The 18,406-nt window shown below is 39.7% G+C and overlaps 1 protein-coding gene across 2 annotated transcripts; it reads left to right on the top strand.

Moving 5' to 3' along the window:
- Positions 1–3,338: 3,338 nt before the first annotated feature.
- Positions 3,339–11,894, top strand: harbi1 (harbinger transposase derived 1). Of its 2 annotated transcripts, none has more exons than XM_039754705.1 (3): positions 3,339–3,432; positions 6,348–7,033; positions 10,862–11,894. In XM_039754705.1, exons 2-3 carry the CDS (start codon positions 6,352–6,354, stop codon positions 11,236–11,238), a joined length of 1,059 nt encoding a protein of 352 aa, XP_039610639.1. In that variant the 5' UTR covers positions 3,339–3,432; positions 6,348–6,351; the 3' UTR covers positions 11,239–11,894. The 2 variants fall into 2 exon arrangements, with proteins under 2 accessions (XP_039610639.1, XP_039610649.1); XM_039754715.1 differs by having other exon boundaries at positions 3,364–3,442.
- Positions 11,895–18,406: the final 6,512 nt, after the last annotated feature.

An 18,406-nucleotide genomic window follows, 5' to 3' on the forward strand; every position in this document is an offset into this window, starting at 1 on the left:
TGTGCTTTTTGACAGACTGGTTTTTGATATTTCTATTTATTGTATCCAGCAAGACTTTAAACTACGTTTCATCTCCTGGTCCTTTCTTTTTAAAAATATGCCTCATCTTTTCTGTGGCAGTACATAAGTTACTAAAAAGAAAAATAATAATTTACACAGATTCTTGTTCTACTTTGACAGTAAAACAGAGTACACAACTAGGTAAAATTAAATGTAACTTGTTTCTATTTATGTTGAGTTTGCAAATATTTTAGTTAATTTAATTAATTTAATTTTTAATAATAATGTAATGTTTCGTATTTTCTTCAAATGTCAGACACGCCTGCCACTTTCTACTATTTTGTTGTTCTTTGTTTGGCAGTACTGGTACATTTTTGGATTAAAGTAATTATTTGATTAAAATGTGGTATATCAGGTGGATTGGCAATTCTAAATTGGCCCGTGGGTGTGTTTGTGTGTGTCCTGTGGTGGGTTGGCACCCTGCCCAGGATTGGTTCCTGCCTTGTGCCCTGTGTTGGCTGGGATTGGCTCCAGCAGACCCCCGTGACCCTGTATTCGGATTCAGTGGGTTAGAAAATGGATGGATGGATGTGGTATATCTGTAATGTGTCAGAAATTTGCTTCCGTATTTGCTACTACTCTCTCAAATGGTTTTACATATTTGTAAATAGTTATTTCTCCTTAATCTGGCTATACCTTTACAGTCTAAATATTATTGATCTGTAATGTAAATGTGTTCTCACCAGCAATCGTTTACCATGTTGTAACAGATCACCGTTTATGGGATGAATGCCGATTGCAATCCTAGTTAATTTATCATGGTTATTTACTACTACTTGAAATTCATTATAGCATTTTTACATGATTTATCTATTTGCTTCTTTCTTGAAATATATGAATCCTGGAATACATAATGATTTTCTGTTGTGTCGAGCTAAAAATGCAGTTGGCTCCTTATTGAAAGTTTTATAAGAGTCAAAATTATATCGGTATCCTTTTTTAATCCACACACACACAGTAAGAATGTGCAAACTCCAATGAGAGTGACTTAAAAGTTTAAGTTTATTGTTAATGCAGCCATATTATTGGTGTGCAGATTCTGGTGAGCACATTCTAGATTTATCCTTTATGTGTGTACACTTATCTAAAATTTACCTTAATTTAACAAACTAATAGTATCTGTCATCTTTTGCTAATAACATTTGTGTTAAAAAAAAATTGATTAAACAATGGTATGCTGAAGCCTGGTCTGTCTGGATTGGATCATTGTGGCACTTTCTGACATTGTCCTCATCTAACAACATGCCGCAATGTAGATTTAAACGTTAAATAAACTGACAGCCAGCCTCTCAACCACCTGCTGCCAGGAATAATATATTGTCTTTGAACCACCTAACTTGAAATAGCAGCTCCTCAAGTTTAAAACGTAATGGCCTTGAGGTGAAAAACAAGAAGCTGCAGTAACATAAAAGGAACATGCAGACTACACACACTGCACGAATCAAACTGCACATCTGAATGTGTTAACCACTGTACAGACGGTGTAAAGCTGGCACATAATTGTAAAAACAGTGCCTTAATTTTAAGGTAGCAAATGGTACTGGACTTTATGTACCTCTTTGCTGGCTAGCACTACATTGCAATGGCTAGGAAAAGCTTGAACCGAACGTCCAAAAGCAGGAATTAAAAAAAAGAGCAGTGCTTATTTTAAAACTGACAACAGGGGGCTGTAACTTTGAAGCCTCATCTCTCTACACTGGGATGTTCAGGTTGCACAGACCCAAGGAGAAACCAACAGTACAACTAGAAGGAGGAAAAAGGATGAAACCAATTATGCATGCTGGAAAAAGCAATATTTCTCTGGACAAGAAATTTGAGAATATGCTGAACAACTGGAAAACATTTGGTTTAGAAGACAAAGTTAAGGGTTGTTATAAAGATTTTATTAGCATGTTAAATTACTGTGATGAAGTTTTTATTATTTATTTTGCACAACATCTGGTGGGTATTTGTACCACTAACTCTTAATGTAAAAACTTTACTGGTAAAAAGAAATTCCTACATGCATGACTCTTTAGAGGGCGGCATGGTGGCGCAGTGGTAGCGCTGCTGCCTCGCAGTAAGGAGACCTGGGCTCACTTCCCGGGTCCTCCCTGCGTGGACTTTGCATGTTCTCCCCGTGTCTGTGTGGGTTTTCTCCCACAGTCCAAAGACATGCAGGTTAGGTGCATTGGCGATCCTAAATTATCCCTAGTGTGTGCTTGGTGTGTGAATGTGTGTGTGCCCTGTGGTGGCCTGGCGCCCTGCCCGGGGTTTGTTCCTGCCTTGTGCCCTGTGTTGGCTGGGATTGGCTCTAGCAGATCCCCGTGACCCTGTAGTTAGGATATAGCGTGTTGGATAATGGATGGATGGATGACTATTTAGAACAGTGACAGAAATACAATTCCAACAATAAGATACACACAGCAGCAATAATCACAGTACCACTGTGTCAATCAGCTCATTTTTTGTTAGCTTTATTGGCAAATATAAATTGACCCATCATAACGTGGCACGTTGGCACAATGGCTAGTGCTTGTTGGTTGTTGTTGCCAGAGTGGAATTTGTACATTTTCCTCATGTCTTCATTGGTTTTCTATTGGAACTTTGGATTACTTCTCACATCCCTAACATACGTGTTATAGGTTAATTGCAACATTAAGATGGGCCCACACTCTAAAAAATGAGTTAGTCAGTCAGTCATTTTCCAACCCTCTATATCCTAACACAGTGTCACGGGGGTCTGCTGGAGCCAATCCCAGCCAACACAGGGCGCAAGGCAGGGACAAACCCCGGGCAGGGTGCCTGCCCACCGCAGGGCACACCCCCACAAACCAAGCACACACAAGGGACAATTTAGAATCGCCAATGCACCTAACCTGCATGTCTTTGGACTGTAGGAGGAAACCCACACAGACACGGGGAGAACATGCAAACTCTGCGCAGGGAGGACCCAGGAAACGAACCCAGGTCTCCTAACTGCGAGGCGCCAGCGTGCCACCCTGTGCAATTACATTTAAAAGCAATTACATTTTTAATAGTATGCACTTTTGCTTTTTTGTGTATATCATTATGCTATATTTAATTAGATAACCGTTATCTAATACGTTTATTCTACGTCTATAACAATTTCGCGCATAAGCAAAATTTGAGATCAAAAAGGGCTGTTTTTTTTTTTTTCTTATAAAGTAAATACCTTTAAAATATACACGTATTGTGTAACCGCGGCGATGGTAAGTATTTTTGGGATTTGTAGTCTGGCGAGTGGAACTTCGACTCCCACAATGCACGACGAGAGAGCTACGTTTACCGGAAGCGCCAAACCAGTGCATACACAAGCCGGGAAGATTTCAGAAGAGTGCGGATGATTATTACGGCTGTTGATAGAAAGAGGTGAGCAGAGGTCAGCCTACTGTACTTTTTATTAAATAATGTTAACGTCATTCAGTGCCCGTTAGCTATAGTTTGAAATGCCATTTCGACGCTATCAAAGAATTAATCATTTTACAGTTTTTGGGATGTCTGAGCTTGACTGTCGTCACTCATTTAATTTTCATTTTTATTGTAGTCCCTCTTATCGCTATATATTTCAAACGTTAAGCAGAAATCAAATTTTTTTCGTGAGGTTAATCAAAGGTACCAACATTCTTTTACAATACGTCCTTGCGTATTCAAACTGTACTGTCCGGTTTTCTGTACCGATTCCAACTAACAATTACTGTTAAGACAACTTTATTAAACTCGTATTTTATATTTGTTTTAAAAAGAAAGTTTAAAATTAAAGTCTTTCTACCATTTTGGAACTCTCGGTGGTGTGATCAACGGGGCTAATGGTCCCTACATTGGTCAAATATTATGCATTTATTTTTTGAGGGGGTGCCCCATTGTCTTTGCCACAGTCCTCTCTCGCTTACCATTTTACCTCCTTCATAGGGACTGTGCTATGCTGCAGTTCACTGTCTTTTATGATTATTGTTACCTTCACATGTAAAAAAACACCCCCAAGATGTTTAAACTGTTCCACTTGTGCCGTCTGTTCCCCTGTCACTTGCAGAGATCAAGTCACTCTTCTGCAGGAGATGACCATGACCTCTTGACAACATCAGTTCGGCATGCAAAATATATCAGGAATTGGTTAGCTGGGCCCAAGAGGAGAAAATTGTTTGTTGATGGTGGAGATGGAAATTTTAGGCCTCCACACTGCATCCCATCCAATCTTCTGTTACACTTGGTTATCCAGTCCATAAAAACCATGATGGGGAAGCAAGATGCCCCTATTAGTGGAGTCTTAAGCAGATCTGACTTAAAACCAGGAACTGCACGTAGCAGTGGCTTGTTCTATTACAGTAAACCCTTACAATATGTACTATTCTTCCAAGACAACAAAATGTGTAACCTGAACTAGCAGCTCCTAATGCCCCTGAAATATCCGTGAATTGACACATTTTTTTTTATTTCTACATGATTAGGACAGAATTTGTATTATCTCTTATAAATCAGTGATTCATATATTGACCGTAATATCCCTTCTGGCTCTCCTGCGTAGGTTTCTCAGGGAGGCTAAGCAGTTTAGTTTCTTGTTATTTGGAAAACATCATTTGGACACCCAATTGGAAAATTGTTACTATTATCCCAATCTGCCAATCCATAAATACTGTTCCGATGTTATTCAGTATTTAATTGGCACATTAATACAATTACTTCAACAATATTTACCACCTTCAGTTTTTCCAGCCAAGTCTCATGCATTGTTACAACCACCCCACTGGTAACGCTTTCGGCAACCACAAACCATAGCCTGTGTGACATTTTGCATAGGTTTCCTGTTTTTTTGATAGGCTGACAGAACATCTTTGAGCCTGCTCAAAATGTATTCCTCATTCCTACCAGATTCAGCTCTTCTCTTTGGCCGGTGCCACTTAAGTTTATAGGGCATACATGCTGCGCATTACCAGTACACAATCACTGCCCATTTGACCCTCCTAGGTCTGTCTAGCTGGCACCAAAGCCTTCTGATTTAGCTCCGTGCTAAGTAAAGATTACTTAACAACTTAGCATTCCCCTTTATTCACTTGGGTAGAGCACTGGCTCAAGGTGCCGTGGCCCCAGGCGTGCTTCTGTGCAAACTATGGGTTGCGATGTTTTTGCATTATGGGTAACTATTGACTAGCACAGAAATCCAATACCAATTCATCACTCTGATTTAAGTTGAACTTTCAAAACAGGACTATAGGTTCTTTGTGTCATCACCTTTTGACTACCACTCTTGCAATCTCCAAGAAGGTTAAGTACTCTGAGTATTTAGTTGGCACATACAAGCAACAGTCAACACTTTCCTCTCTCAGACTAGGAGACTTTGTGGTGACTGTCTTGTTCATCAGTACAAATGCATTCCAGCCAGTGGGACTGTAAGGATCTATTTCATGTGCCCATTAATTAATTAATTGACATTACACCTATCACACTGTACCTTGTAGATGGTAACTTCCATTTGGAACTCCATATATCAATTTAGAGTTGAGCTCACCGGCTTTATTTGTGTCACTTGGCCACAAGTTATTCATTGGCAAACATCACCCTCAGACCTTTTTTCAGGACTGAGCAAATTTTGAATCTCCAGTTAATGGTTTTGGGGTGTTGGAGAAAAATTAGAGTAAGCACATTGTGGAAAGTTCACATATACAGTGACTAGGCCCGGGATTTGAATTCCATCTCCTGCAGCAGTTCAAATCCAGCGGGTACAGCTCATATAAATAATCAGGGAAGTATATTTGGATTGCTGTTTATCTTGCCTCTCTTCTTTTACCTTTCTTTATGCAACTGAAGCCTTCTGTCAAAATAGCTGTAAGGATCCCTAGGGCCTGTAAACTCTCCATACTGTCAATGTCTTGATCCCTGAGTGGAGACCGTTGTTAGTAAACATGTGTTTGGTGAAAAGAACATTATTCTTTAAACATGAAGTGTCTTTTGAATAAATAATGTTTTTGAAAGGAGGCTAAAATGGGCAGCAATAAAAGACACCAACCAACTACAGACTGAAACATTTCCGAATTTTTTTCTTAAAATTGTAAAATCTATAATGATAAAAATGAGAGCAAGAACATGAAATCTAATTAAATGGCATTTTCTTTTAATTACAAGATTTGGCTTTATAATTAGAAATTTGTTGAAATAAAAGTCTACAGGCACTATGGTTGTCTACTAAACCGGTGGTCTAAATTTCAGTTTGAAACCCCTGGTATTGTTGGTTTTGCAATTGCCATTCATTTCTTGTAATTCTAATTTTTGTTTTCCTCTGATTTCAAAAGGTGAATGTTCCAAATGGCTATTTCAATAGCTGTTTTAGACTGTGATCTTCTCCTTTATGGTCGTGGACACCGGACACTTGACAGGTTTGACATTGAAACAGTTTCTGACGATTTTCTCTTGGGTACCTTTGGCTTTCCGCGAGAGTTTATCTACTATTTGGTGGAGATGCTAAGTGAGACTTTGTCCCGCCCAACACAGAGATCAAGAGCAATAAGCCCAGAGGTTCAAATCCTTGCAGCTCTGGGTTTCTACACATCTGGATCATTCCAGACCAGAATGGGAGATGCTATTGGCATTAGCCAGGCATCGATGAGCAGATGTGTCACAAGTGTCACTAAAGCCTTGGTAGAGAAGGCATCTGAGTTTATCGTCATGTCCAGGGATGAGGCCACCATTCAGCAGATTAAGGAAGAATTCTACCGAGTGGCTGGCATGCCCAATGTATTGGGTGTGGTTGACTGTGTGCAGGTAGCAATAAAGGCTCCCAATGCAGAGGATCTTTCATACGTGAACGGGAAAGGGTTTCATTCTATCAGCTGCCAGCTAGTGTGTGACTCAAGAGGCCTCTTGCTGAGTGCAGAGACAAACTGGCCAGGTGGTCTGGAGGACATGCAGGTATTTCAACAGTCAGCACTGCTTAGAACATTTGAGGAGGAAGAGAAGAACCAGGCCGGATGGCTTTTAGGTATGTATGTTTTATAGTTTACTTACTGTATTCTCTGGAGTCCTTCAGATAGATAAGATAAAACCTTACAGACATATTTTGATAAGTGCTTGCTCAATTCTTATTCACATGTTTCGTTAGCAATGCCTAACTAAGATTTAAACATTCTCTGTTTCTGACTTGCAATCATTTATTTCTCAGTTTCTATTGCAACAAATTGTTTCTAGCATTTACTTAAACATATATTCATTACCATCTTCTAGGAGAACCCTCTACACCCTTACTGATGAGCAATAGCTGTGATCGTCTTTGTTACTTATTGTGAATACTTCTGATTTGCCTGTCCTTAATATCTGTTAACTGAAAAATAGTGACTAAATGAGAATTAACAATGTTTCAGTAACTCTTTACCAGCATTTTCTAATACCATTTGTGCTTCATTTTAAAGTAATTATTTGAAATGCTTTCTACACCTTTTAGATCTCTAACTGCATAATAAAATTAGATGTCTGGTTTATCAGTTTGTCAGAAGTTGAATAGGTATTTTTATATTGTGTAGAGCTACAGATGGTTTGGACAAAGATGAAACTAAGTTCAAATTTGCCCACAAATCTATGTAGATTGGCCTAGAGAAAACTGTGGCTTTTAAAGCAAACAAAACGCAAATTAATACAAAAATTCATTTGATTTAAATGCCTGCCCTCTTTATATAAAGTATACATCTTGTCTTTCCATACCATTAGCTAGAAATTGCTCTCTTGTTAACAACCCATGTTTTCTGTTGTGGAGCAGTTATATGATACGTGTGGTATAAACAGGGCTTTTTAAAATGAAAACACATTTCAAAAATGTATTTCAAACAAACTGTCTAAGACAGAAACACATTGCACACATCACTGGATAGAGGAAAGTTCAAAGTTTGGTCCTATGGTCCTTGAGGTTGAATGCACTCAACAAGAGCACCACGTGTAGTGCGACAAACATCCAAACGGTAGACCATTTCTTGCCACACCCCAGTCAACTGGTCCCAAGTTACTGAATTCACAGCCTCCTCAATGCGATGTCGCAAATCTTGAAGATTAGTGGGCATAGGTGGAACAAACACTCCTTCTTTAATGTACCCCCATAGATAAAAATCACAGAGGGTAAGGTCTGGAGACCTGGGAGGCTATAGATGATGTGCAAGATCTTGTTGTCCAGCTCTTCCAATCCATCGTCCTGGAATGGTGTCGTTCAGGTAACGCCGGACTTCCAAAATGATTTCTTTTGTGGTGTTGTCGCCATTTTGCTATAAAAGAGAAACTGCGCTCAGTGGCATTCACTGGTACTTTTAGGCAGGCTTTTAAACTTTGAACTTTCCTGTATCCAGTGATGTGCGGAATGTGTTTCTGTTTTATACAATTTGTTTGAAATACATTTTTTGAAATCTGTTCTTTCATTTTGAATAGCTCGGTATATTTAAGCAGACTTACCTCGCCACTAAGTGCTCAGTCTAACTTTAATTTTCTCTTTCTCCAGTACTGATTCATTTTATTTGGGGATTTTGACAATTACAGTGGAACCTCGGTTCACGACCATAATTCGTTCCAAAACTCTGGTCGTAAACCGAGTTGGTCGTGAACCGAAGCAATTTCCCCCATAGGATTGTATGTAAATACAATTAATCCATTCCAGACCGTACGAACTGTATGTAAATATTTTTTTTAAAGATTAAGCACAAATATACTGTAGTTAATTACACCATAGAATGCACAGTGTAATAGTAAACTAATGTAAAAACATTGAATAACACTGACACAAAACACCCAGGCTTCCTTCTCAGCTGCACGAGTAGTCTCTCTCTCTCTCATCCATCTCTCTCTCAGCAGCAGCATGTGCTCGCTCTCTCTCGCTCTCAGAACAGAGAGGAACATTTGAACACTCTTCACTTGCTTAGAAGCCTTGGTTAACTGCAAAAGCACACGAAATACTGTAGAGCACAAAGAGATCACAGGTAAAGCATGCACATCTGACTGAGAACAATCAACAGGGAGCGGCGCAACACGTGCTTAAATATAGTAATCGATGCTTATGAACCAGCAGGCACACACGTGCAGGCAGGCAGGCACGTCTGACCGAGAACAATGCAACACATGCGGAAATCATCAGCGCGCACAAACCGAAAGGGAAACTGGCTTGTTCGTATACCGAGTGTGTGGTTGTGAACCGAGGCAAAAGTTTGGCAAACCTTTTGGTCGTAAATCGAGTTGTACGTGTACCGAGATGTTCATGAACCGAGGTTCCACTGTACTACTTTTTGACTTGATTTTTGCATTGCCTGAAATGTGACCCTTAATTTGTATAATTCTTTTTTCCATATTCCAGCTTCATCAGTGCACATGAGCCACCATTTATCTCACTTCACTGTAAAAGACCCTTACGGTGTCTAGTAGTTACCCAGTAACAAATCTCCATTGATCTTTTCCAAACTTAACAGCTCTCCTTCTGTATCAAAACTTTGCCTATCTGTACTGAATAATATGTCCCTGACAGTGTATAGTTATTTTATGAAATACATGCATTATGTCGATGATATGTACTCTTTATTTGTATTGAATGTTTTTATGTTAAATGGTTAACAACATAAATCTGACTGAGGAGAGATTCTGTGATTATAGGGAATGTGAATCTTTGAAACCTGTTTGTGGTATGGAGTACTTTATCCATCTTTTAAAATTTTAATATTCAGCGACAAAATTTTGATATCCAATTGCAAAATCTTTATCATATTCTACAAGGTTGAATTTAATTTTTATATATACTGTATGTATTCAGGAGTTAATTTGCAATTCACTGAAAATGTGCTATTGTTGTGCCTTGATAGCAAACTATAAATAATTCTAGCATACAGAAATTTCACTACATTACGTTTTATTTGATGAAATCACATAATCAGTACCAGTGTTACAGAACTTAAATTTAAAGTAGAGATATACAGAGATGCCTTTCTGCACATTGTATAGCTGCGGTATGCTATATGCAGCATCTTGTGCTTTGAATTTAAATTGCCAAATGGAGGTGTGAAATGCAAAAAATAACTCGTCAAATGGAGTTACCCCAAACAACATGGCACATGAAGTTGCTTGCAGTTCTTAAATCTACATTAAGTGGTAGACGATGTTTCATGCAGCAGTCCTTTTGTACTTTGCAACTTATTTTGAAACAAATAAAGTAGATCTTTCACATATTTCCGAGAGGTTTACGATGTCTGCTACAACACTTGGCAGTGTTCAGGCAGACTTGGCCTTGATTTGCTTTTCCAAAAAGCATGTCTTATTAACATTGGTCCTGTCATTGCTGGTTTTAAATTTATACTTTTCTGAGCTGAAAGCTATGAGTCAGTGTCTAGCTTAACCTTTGGCGTACTACAAAGTGTTTAGTTTGGATGATGCACTAAGTGTGATTATCATCATCATTTCCTCTGATTTCCTAATGGAGAATGCAAATATAACTGAAAAAATATGTAAAATAATCATCAATGTAATTTCCATGCCTTTAGCGAGAACTGAGTTAGGGCCACATTATAAACATTAAAAGGCCGTGATGCAAGTCCTGTAGGTACTAGAGTAATAGGAGAGTGTTTCCTGACGTGTGGGACTGCATTTGCTTAACAAACTGGTGAGCAGTTGTGTTTGGGAGGAATCGTATGTGAATTTATCAGACAGAGTGGTAGCAACTTTCTGATTGGGCAATTAAATCAGAGTGTGAGGTACGAGTCAATTGTTTTCTAAATGTAATTGTACCTTGTCTACAAGAAGCATTTCTTATGGAAATGTATTAATTTTCTAATTTTAATATTCTTGTTTTAAGGAGACTGCGCCTACCCTTTAAAGAAGTGGTTGATGACGCCTGTCCAGTATCCTGAGACACCTGCTGAGTACCGTTACAACATTTCGCATACTGCAACACATGAAATTGTGGACCGTGCTTTCCGGGCCATTCAGACTCGATTCCGTTGCCTTGATGGGTCAAAGGGTTGTCTACAGTACTCTCCAGAGAAATGTGCACAGATCATTTTGGCTTGCTGTGTCCTACACAATGTTTCCTTGCAGACTGGTCTAGACGCCTGGACCTTTGCAAGGACAGAAATCCAGGAGCAGCCAGAGGGACCATCTAGACAGATGGAATCTGTGGACTCGGAGGCATTTAGAATTCGTCAGGAACTTATACTTAGTCATTTCTCTTGAAAGGAGAAGAAGAGTTGCCATCTGTAGTGTTTCTTTAACTAAGGGATTGTGAATGGTGACATCTGTTCAGGTGCAATCCCTTCTGAAATGGTTAGGGATTATTATTGTCACGTTTGACAGAAGGTCCTTGTGCAAATATAAAAGCCAGTTTTGAAAAATAAAAAAAACAAAGGCATAGATCATTTTCATGCATGTCCCTAGTAAAAGTATGACATGAAGAACATTCCTCAATTTCTCTTCTTGTACTTGTCTCTAAAAAAAATAGGAGTTGTCTTTAATTTAGATTTCACTACTATAATGTATAATGTATGCAAAAAAGAATATTTTAATATATTGTGTTCTAGTATCTACAATTGTATGTTTCTGTTCAGACATTATGGGACCACCTGTAATGCTTATTTTTTACCATATTATTTATTTTATATATGTATATTTATGTATTTTATATATGTATATTTAATGATGTTATACAGTGTACCAAGTAGATCATTAATCAGAGATGGGAATAGCAAGATTTTAAGAATGACTTTCAGATGTAAAGCTTTTTTTTTCTTTTTTTGTAATTTTTAGAGAATTTTTTAGCTAATTGGCAATTAGATGATCAAGTGGGGTATTTGCTAGCTTTCTATGCAAATTAAACATTTTGATTAAAGATATCCAGGCCTATTAATATGTGGCAGTGCTTCCCAAACTCAGTCCTATGGACCCCACTGTGGCTGCTAATCAGTGACAACACTGATCTTAGTCTACATTCAGAAAAGCACAGCAACATGATTTGTACATTTATAAGACATTTAAAAATCTTTCTGCTTTTGCTATAGATTTAAATGCTTTACAGTACTCTGTTTTGTTGATTTCATTATATTTTGCCCTTTCTCTGTGCAGTTTTCCCCATTCGTTGATTGTTATTAATGACAATTAAAAATGAGCAGAGCAGACACCCAGGCAAACAACACTGAATAAGCAAAGGCTGCAACACTTTAGCGTCAGACCCACTAATTAGTAAATACAGTAATCCCTCCTCGATCGCGGGGGTTGCGTTCCAGAAAATCCGCGAAGTAGAAACCATATCTTTGTATGGTTATTTTTATATATTTTAAGCTCTTAAAAACTCTCCCACACTGTTTATAAATATTCTCCGCACCATTATACAGTAAACCCTCGTTTATAGCGGTTGATCCGCTCCAGACAGATAAATGAATTTCCACGAAGTAGGATTCTTTATTTATAAATCTAATATTTTTGCTGGTAGAGCTTTGAAAACCTGTTTACGACCTTCTAAATACGCTTTTTAACATTATTAGAGCCCTCTAGACATGAAATAATACCCTTTAGTCAAAAGTTTAAACTGTGCTCCATGACAAGACAGAGATGACAGTTCTTTCTCACAATTAAGAGAATGCAAACATATCTTCTCTTGAAAGGAGCGCCGTCAGGAGCAGAGAATGTCAGAGAGAGAGTAAAGTAAACAATGAAAAATCAATAGGGCTGTTGCGCTTTTAAGTATGCAAGCACCGCGATAAAGCAGCGGCAATGAAGGGATCAATGTGAAGGTTGTCTTTTCAGCATTTTTTAGAGGAGCGTCCGTATCTTCTAAGCAAACAGCCTCTCTGCTCACACCCCCTCCGTCAGGAGCAGATAATGGGGCCAATCATACGCCTCCCTGATGGTACTGCATGATGGATAAGTATCTGCCCGTATTTCTCAGAGAGTGAGTGACCGAGAAAACCAAACAATGAAAAATCAATACGGGATGTTAGAGCTTTTAAGCTTGCGAAGCACCGCACAGGAAACATATCGTATATCATTAAGGAGTTTTATTTAATATGTAAACAAACTGAGGAAGCATGTACCATAAATTGAAAGACTCATTGTCCGCAGAATCCGTGAACCAGCGAAAAATCTGTGATATATATTTAGATATGCTTACATTTTAAATCCGCGATGGAGTGAAGCCGCGAAAGTTGAAGCGCGATATAGCGAGAGATCACTGTAATGGATTAAATTAAACAACACCTAGAAAGTAGAAAAATCAAGATGAAAATGTTGTTATAAAATACATTATTCCCATAAAACTGCTTGGTATATTTTAATATATATATATTTTTTAACCAAACTTAGTTTTCTAATTTCTATATTGCTCCCAAAACACAGAACTTGGGAAATAACAGTTCACTTAATTAGCCCAGGAGTCCAATTAAAAACAGAAGCTGCTTGGAACAAAAACCTGCAGCCACAGTGGGTCCCCAGGAGTGAGGTTGAGAAGCACTGGTATGTGGTAATGACAATGTCACAAGGAATGCCTTCTGATGCATAGAAACAATGTTATATTAGATGAAAGGAACCAGAGTACACATATACCTTCATTTCTTAATGGCTATTGATTAGATTGAGAGAAGTTTGACAGAACATTATAAGAATAGAAGCTGGACAGCTGCAGCCTATGTTATGGAATGACTGGCCACACAGACAGGCATAAAGGTGAGGAGGTTGTTACCTAGTCTAATGGTCCACTGGCTACATGGACAACAAAAATAAGAGAGCATCTTGAGGGTGATGGACTGAACTGACAACAAAAAAAAAACAAAACCTTCTAATTGATACTCAGAAACACATGGCCAGCTAAACAAGTAGACTAGGACAGCCATAGCATGATAATAATGTTATCCGAACATTACATTTTTGGAGTTGCCTAGTCAAAGTCCTGACTTGAACCTAATAGGGATGCTGCGGCAGGCCCCAAGATAAGCAGTTGTGCTCACAAACCTACCAAAGTAGTCCTGCACAGAAGAAGAGTGGGTTGAAATACCTGAACAGCGATGTGAAAAGACTGCTATCAAGGAACAGGAAATGTGTAGTTATGACTGTTGCTACTACAGTTGTTGGATAACTTTGTTCCTTGAAGAAGGAAAGTAATAATTAAAAAACTTTACTGTGAGTTCCTTTTCTTTATTATTGCATTTTTGTCTAAAGGACTGAGGACAGTTGTTGTGATAGATAAGCAAAAACAGGATATTAAGAAGGGGGCAATATTTTTTTCACAGCACTATATGCTTCTCAAACCTGCAATGTGAAAGATTTCATGAAATTAATTTGTTTTGCCCATTGGTTATAATTTACAGATGGCATGTCTGTGATTATGAAATGGTGCCAAATCAGTAGTCATGAGACCTCCTCCTGTCTGTAGCAAGCAGGCAGTTACACTTGAAGCCTCCTTTTACGTATTTGTTCTTTTCCGTAAATCTGTAGGCATTAATTAGACAAGGATTTCATGACTGGAGACTCTGTAGCCTAAGAGTAGCAGCCTTCTTATATACTTGCAGACATTATTTAGGCAGACATCTTTAAAAGGATGTTTTGAATGATGTGTCCTGCTTGCTAGGGGCATTATAAACGATCGTGCCAGTCTGCCCATTATGCCATTTACATGCTGTATGTATGCAGAGACCATTGACTCTGGCATTTAGTGGCTAGATCTCTGAATCATTAATAGCTTTGAGGCCTAGTAGTATTTGTCAATCAAGCACAACTTGTGCTTTAAGTAGTCGAAAATGTAAAAGAAAAAAATCACGCAATCTATTACTTGTATGCAGAGCTGTTTACTCTGTAATTGAGGTTTGTCTCAGATGTGTCATTTGTTAATCTTTGATTACAGGATGAAAAAAGGACAGGATAAGAAGGAGAGCTGAACTGGAGCCGATGAATGCAGACAGCGGCTGTTTGAAACTGTCACATTGGCTGCAAAGGTAGAAGCTGATGGTGCAAAAGATCCATCCATCCATTGTCTAACCCGCTGAATCCGAATACAGGGTCACGGGGGTCTGCTGGAGCCAATCCCAGCCAACACAGGGCACAAGGCAGGAACCAATCCTGGGCAGGGTGCCAACCCACCGCAGTGGTGCAAAAGATATGGCATTAAAATAAAGCCAAACTACCATTCTAGTTTAGCCTTCATTGTCCTGGCTATTGTGCCCTGAATGTGGCAGTGGTAACAGTGGTGACAAGATTTGACAAAGGCCACGTGGCCTGTGCACTCGGAATCAATCATCCAATAAAGGAAAGTTGGGGGCACAGTGGTGCAATGGTTAGTGAATGAAAGTGGGGGCACAGTGGTGCAGTGAATAAAAGTGGGGGGCACTGTGGTGCAATGATTAGTGAATGAAAGTGGGGGCACTGTGGTGAAATGGTTAGTGAATGAAAGTGGGGGGCACTGTGGTGAAATGGTTAGTGAATGAAAGTGGGGGGCACAGTGGTGAAATGGTTAGTGAATGAAAGTGGGGGGTGCAGTGAATGAAAGTGGGGGGGCACAGTGGTGCAGTGGTTAATGCTGTTGTCTCACCAATTTAGCATCCTGGCTTCTGTTTCTCCAGATGGTTTCTGCTGAGTGGAACTTGCATGTTTTCCCTGTGTCTGAATGTTTTTGTCTATTTTGGTGTCTCTCCCCCCCAGTTCTAACTTGGTCCTGTGTCAATGCCACTTTAGGTTGGCCCTATAATGCCCTGATCTTCTGTCCAGGTTGCCTCACACCTGATGCTGCTTGATTCTGGACCCCTGCCACCATTGATTGGATTAAGAGGGTCTGAGAATATAATGTTCAAAAAATTACGCCATTTGTAGTAGTACTGAAACCTAGACCGTCAAGTTACTTAACTCTGAAATTAAACGATTCAAATGGTTTAGTAGTAACATAAAGAATAAATGTATAAAATGTTACGTAAAATGGTTCACAGGTAAAGCAAGCAAAAACAATCTCTGTTTAAACAAAGAACGTAGAACCGTTAGAAAAGAGATTTTAGATAATGGGGCGTGGAGGTGCATGAGAGGACTGCAGGAATTGACGGTGACTTTCTAGCTGTCTTGCATTCTTAATCCCAAAGGCTCTAATGAGACACATACTCATTCCAGCTACATTCCCACACCATCTGCATGGTGCTATATTTGCATACTGGTCATCAAAACATTAAAAAAAAAACAAATGCAGAATTCTTGGAACTAACAGTTATGACAAGGCTTCATAACTGGTAGTCAGGCCCTTTTTATTTTATGCCATTGCCTGCTCCGCCTTGATATACTTCTTTATACCCCGCATCTCCATTATCGCCGATTTATAAAGCTGCATTTGTGGTTTCTAACAAATGAGAAGATGAAGAATTTTGACTGAAAAGGGCTTCAAGAGTTACACCTAAAATGTTTCCCACTACTGTGGTGGGCTGGCACCCTGCCCGGGGTTTGTTTCCTGCCTTGCGCCCTGTGTTGGCTGGGATTGGCTCCAGCAGACGCCCGTGACCCTGTAGTTAGGATATAGCGGGTGGGATAATGGATGGATGGATGTTTCCCACTACTTTAAAATGTCATGTTGTTCTCGTACACAAGCCATTGTGTTCTGGCTGATATTTTACGATGGTTGGTGCCCCAAGTACACTTTAAGCGACTGACATTACACACTCACATTAACAAGGTCCCTGCCAGCCTACATTACGAGCCCAAAGCTCACTGCAGATGGCTTCTTGTACTGATTGTATTTCACTGTGTCAGTTTATGCATAAGGTAACTGGGGCAATGCCAGGTTGTGTTTGCAGCAATTGAACTTGGCAGGGAAAGGCCACATTTGGAATGCTGCAGCATTTCTTTAGTCCAGCTCAAGCAATTCAGGCGATGAGGCACAGCGGCCATCACTTTGGCCTTCTGGTAGGCTTAGAGAAATTTCTGAAAGCAGTGCCTGCCTCTGTAATCGCCACACATACAGGGCAGAGAAAAGATGTTTTGTACTTGACCAGCGAGGGATCAAATGATGTCAACTCCAGAGTGACTTATCAATAGTGCAATCTGAAAAATCAATACCTGTATATGGAAGCTTATGAATTTGAGTACAACAGAAGTCTACGTGAACTGGCAAGTAGCATGTAAAGCGTCCACCCCTACCGTGTGCAGCGTGAGGTGAGCTGTGGTCAGCATGTCCCTCTTTTGCCGAATCCTGACCCTGTTTGGAATTTGAGTGGAGGACCAAACCAAGAGATGCCAAAGGGATGTGCCTTCATTTGGAGTCTTACAGGCAGTTTGGTGGCACAGTGGCTAGCACTGCTTCACAACTCCAAGGTCTGAATGACAGCCCAGCCACTCTGTCTGCATGTATACTGTGTGTCCTTCCCTTTCACATTGTGACGCTGCAGTGTATCAGTGATGGCTGTCATGAGGCTGATATCAGCTGTAAAGGTACTATCTATGTCTTTATGCGACTGCACTGTAAGTTCTGAGTGTCTGGCACCACCGTATGAATCGAGCTCCAGAGGGTGCCTTTGAGGCAAAAAGAAGTAAAATGAAAAATCTGTTCCTTTTTGGGAGTCTTACTGGAGAGGCAAACATGCACGCCTGGCACCACATCTGCATGCTAGCGTACTACTGCTTGGTGTGCATCCCTCACACTCCCACCTCTTGTCATGCCTCTACATACTGTAGTGTGATGTTTGTACAGTATACAGTACGTGAATGTGTTATGCATGTGTGTGCACTGAAGTGAACGCTGGCTTGAAACACTTCATTTGCATTTCATAAACTCAGTCAGTAGTTAGTAGCCATTAGGGTCGATTGGTGAAATTTACCCGTGTTCTTCACAGCACGCTGACAGTGTTTAGTGGTGGCCTGGTTTGACAGATCTTCCCCTGAAAGTTTGCCCTGCAGCTGACTTAGGTGAACATTTTTTCCCAGCGCCTCATGATGCTTTGCGACATCACAGAACATTCACACCTGCCTACTGTAACGTCACTGCTGATCGACTTCAAGTGCTGATCAGTACCCTCACCAGATGTCCATCCTGCAGATGCAACCAGATAAGCAGAACATTGAGCCCCCTGCATTGGCCCACCTTAAAGAAGCCATTGCCCTGTCAGAAAAGGCAGGAGACCCTGTGAAATAATAATGAAGATGTATTACTTTCTACGAGGCACCGATGTAAGAAAAAAGTGCAAAGCATTTGTACAGATACATGAGAAAGAAAAAAAGACGATCCAGCTGCACCTGCAAATCGCGACTTCAGTGAAACGAGGCAGTCCCCTTGGGATTAATAAAGTATCTATCTATCTATCTATCTATCTATCTATCTATCTATCTATCTATCTATCTATCTATCTATCTATCTCTATCAGTCCTGCGCCGCAGCCAAACTGTGAAA

Source organism: Polypterus senegalus, chromosome 1, assembly GCF_016835505.1.
Source record: "Polypterus senegalus isolate Bchr_013 chromosome 1, ASM1683550v1, whole genome shotgun sequence".
Classification (NCBI taxonomy): domain Eukaryota; kingdom Metazoa; phylum Chordata; class Cladistia; order Polypteriformes; family Polypteridae; genus Polypterus; species Polypterus senegalus.

Excerpts from the sequence above, each read along its gene's own strand:
- harbi1 (XM_039754705.1), top strand. The coding sequence starts at position 6,352 with ATGTTCCAAATGGCTATTTCAATAGCTGTTTTAGACTGTGATCTTCTC. Across the intron at positions 7,034-10,861 it reads CCAGGCCGGATGGCTTTTAG|GAGACTGCGCCTACCCTTTA; the intron begins GTATGTATGTTT and ends TCTTGTTTTAAG.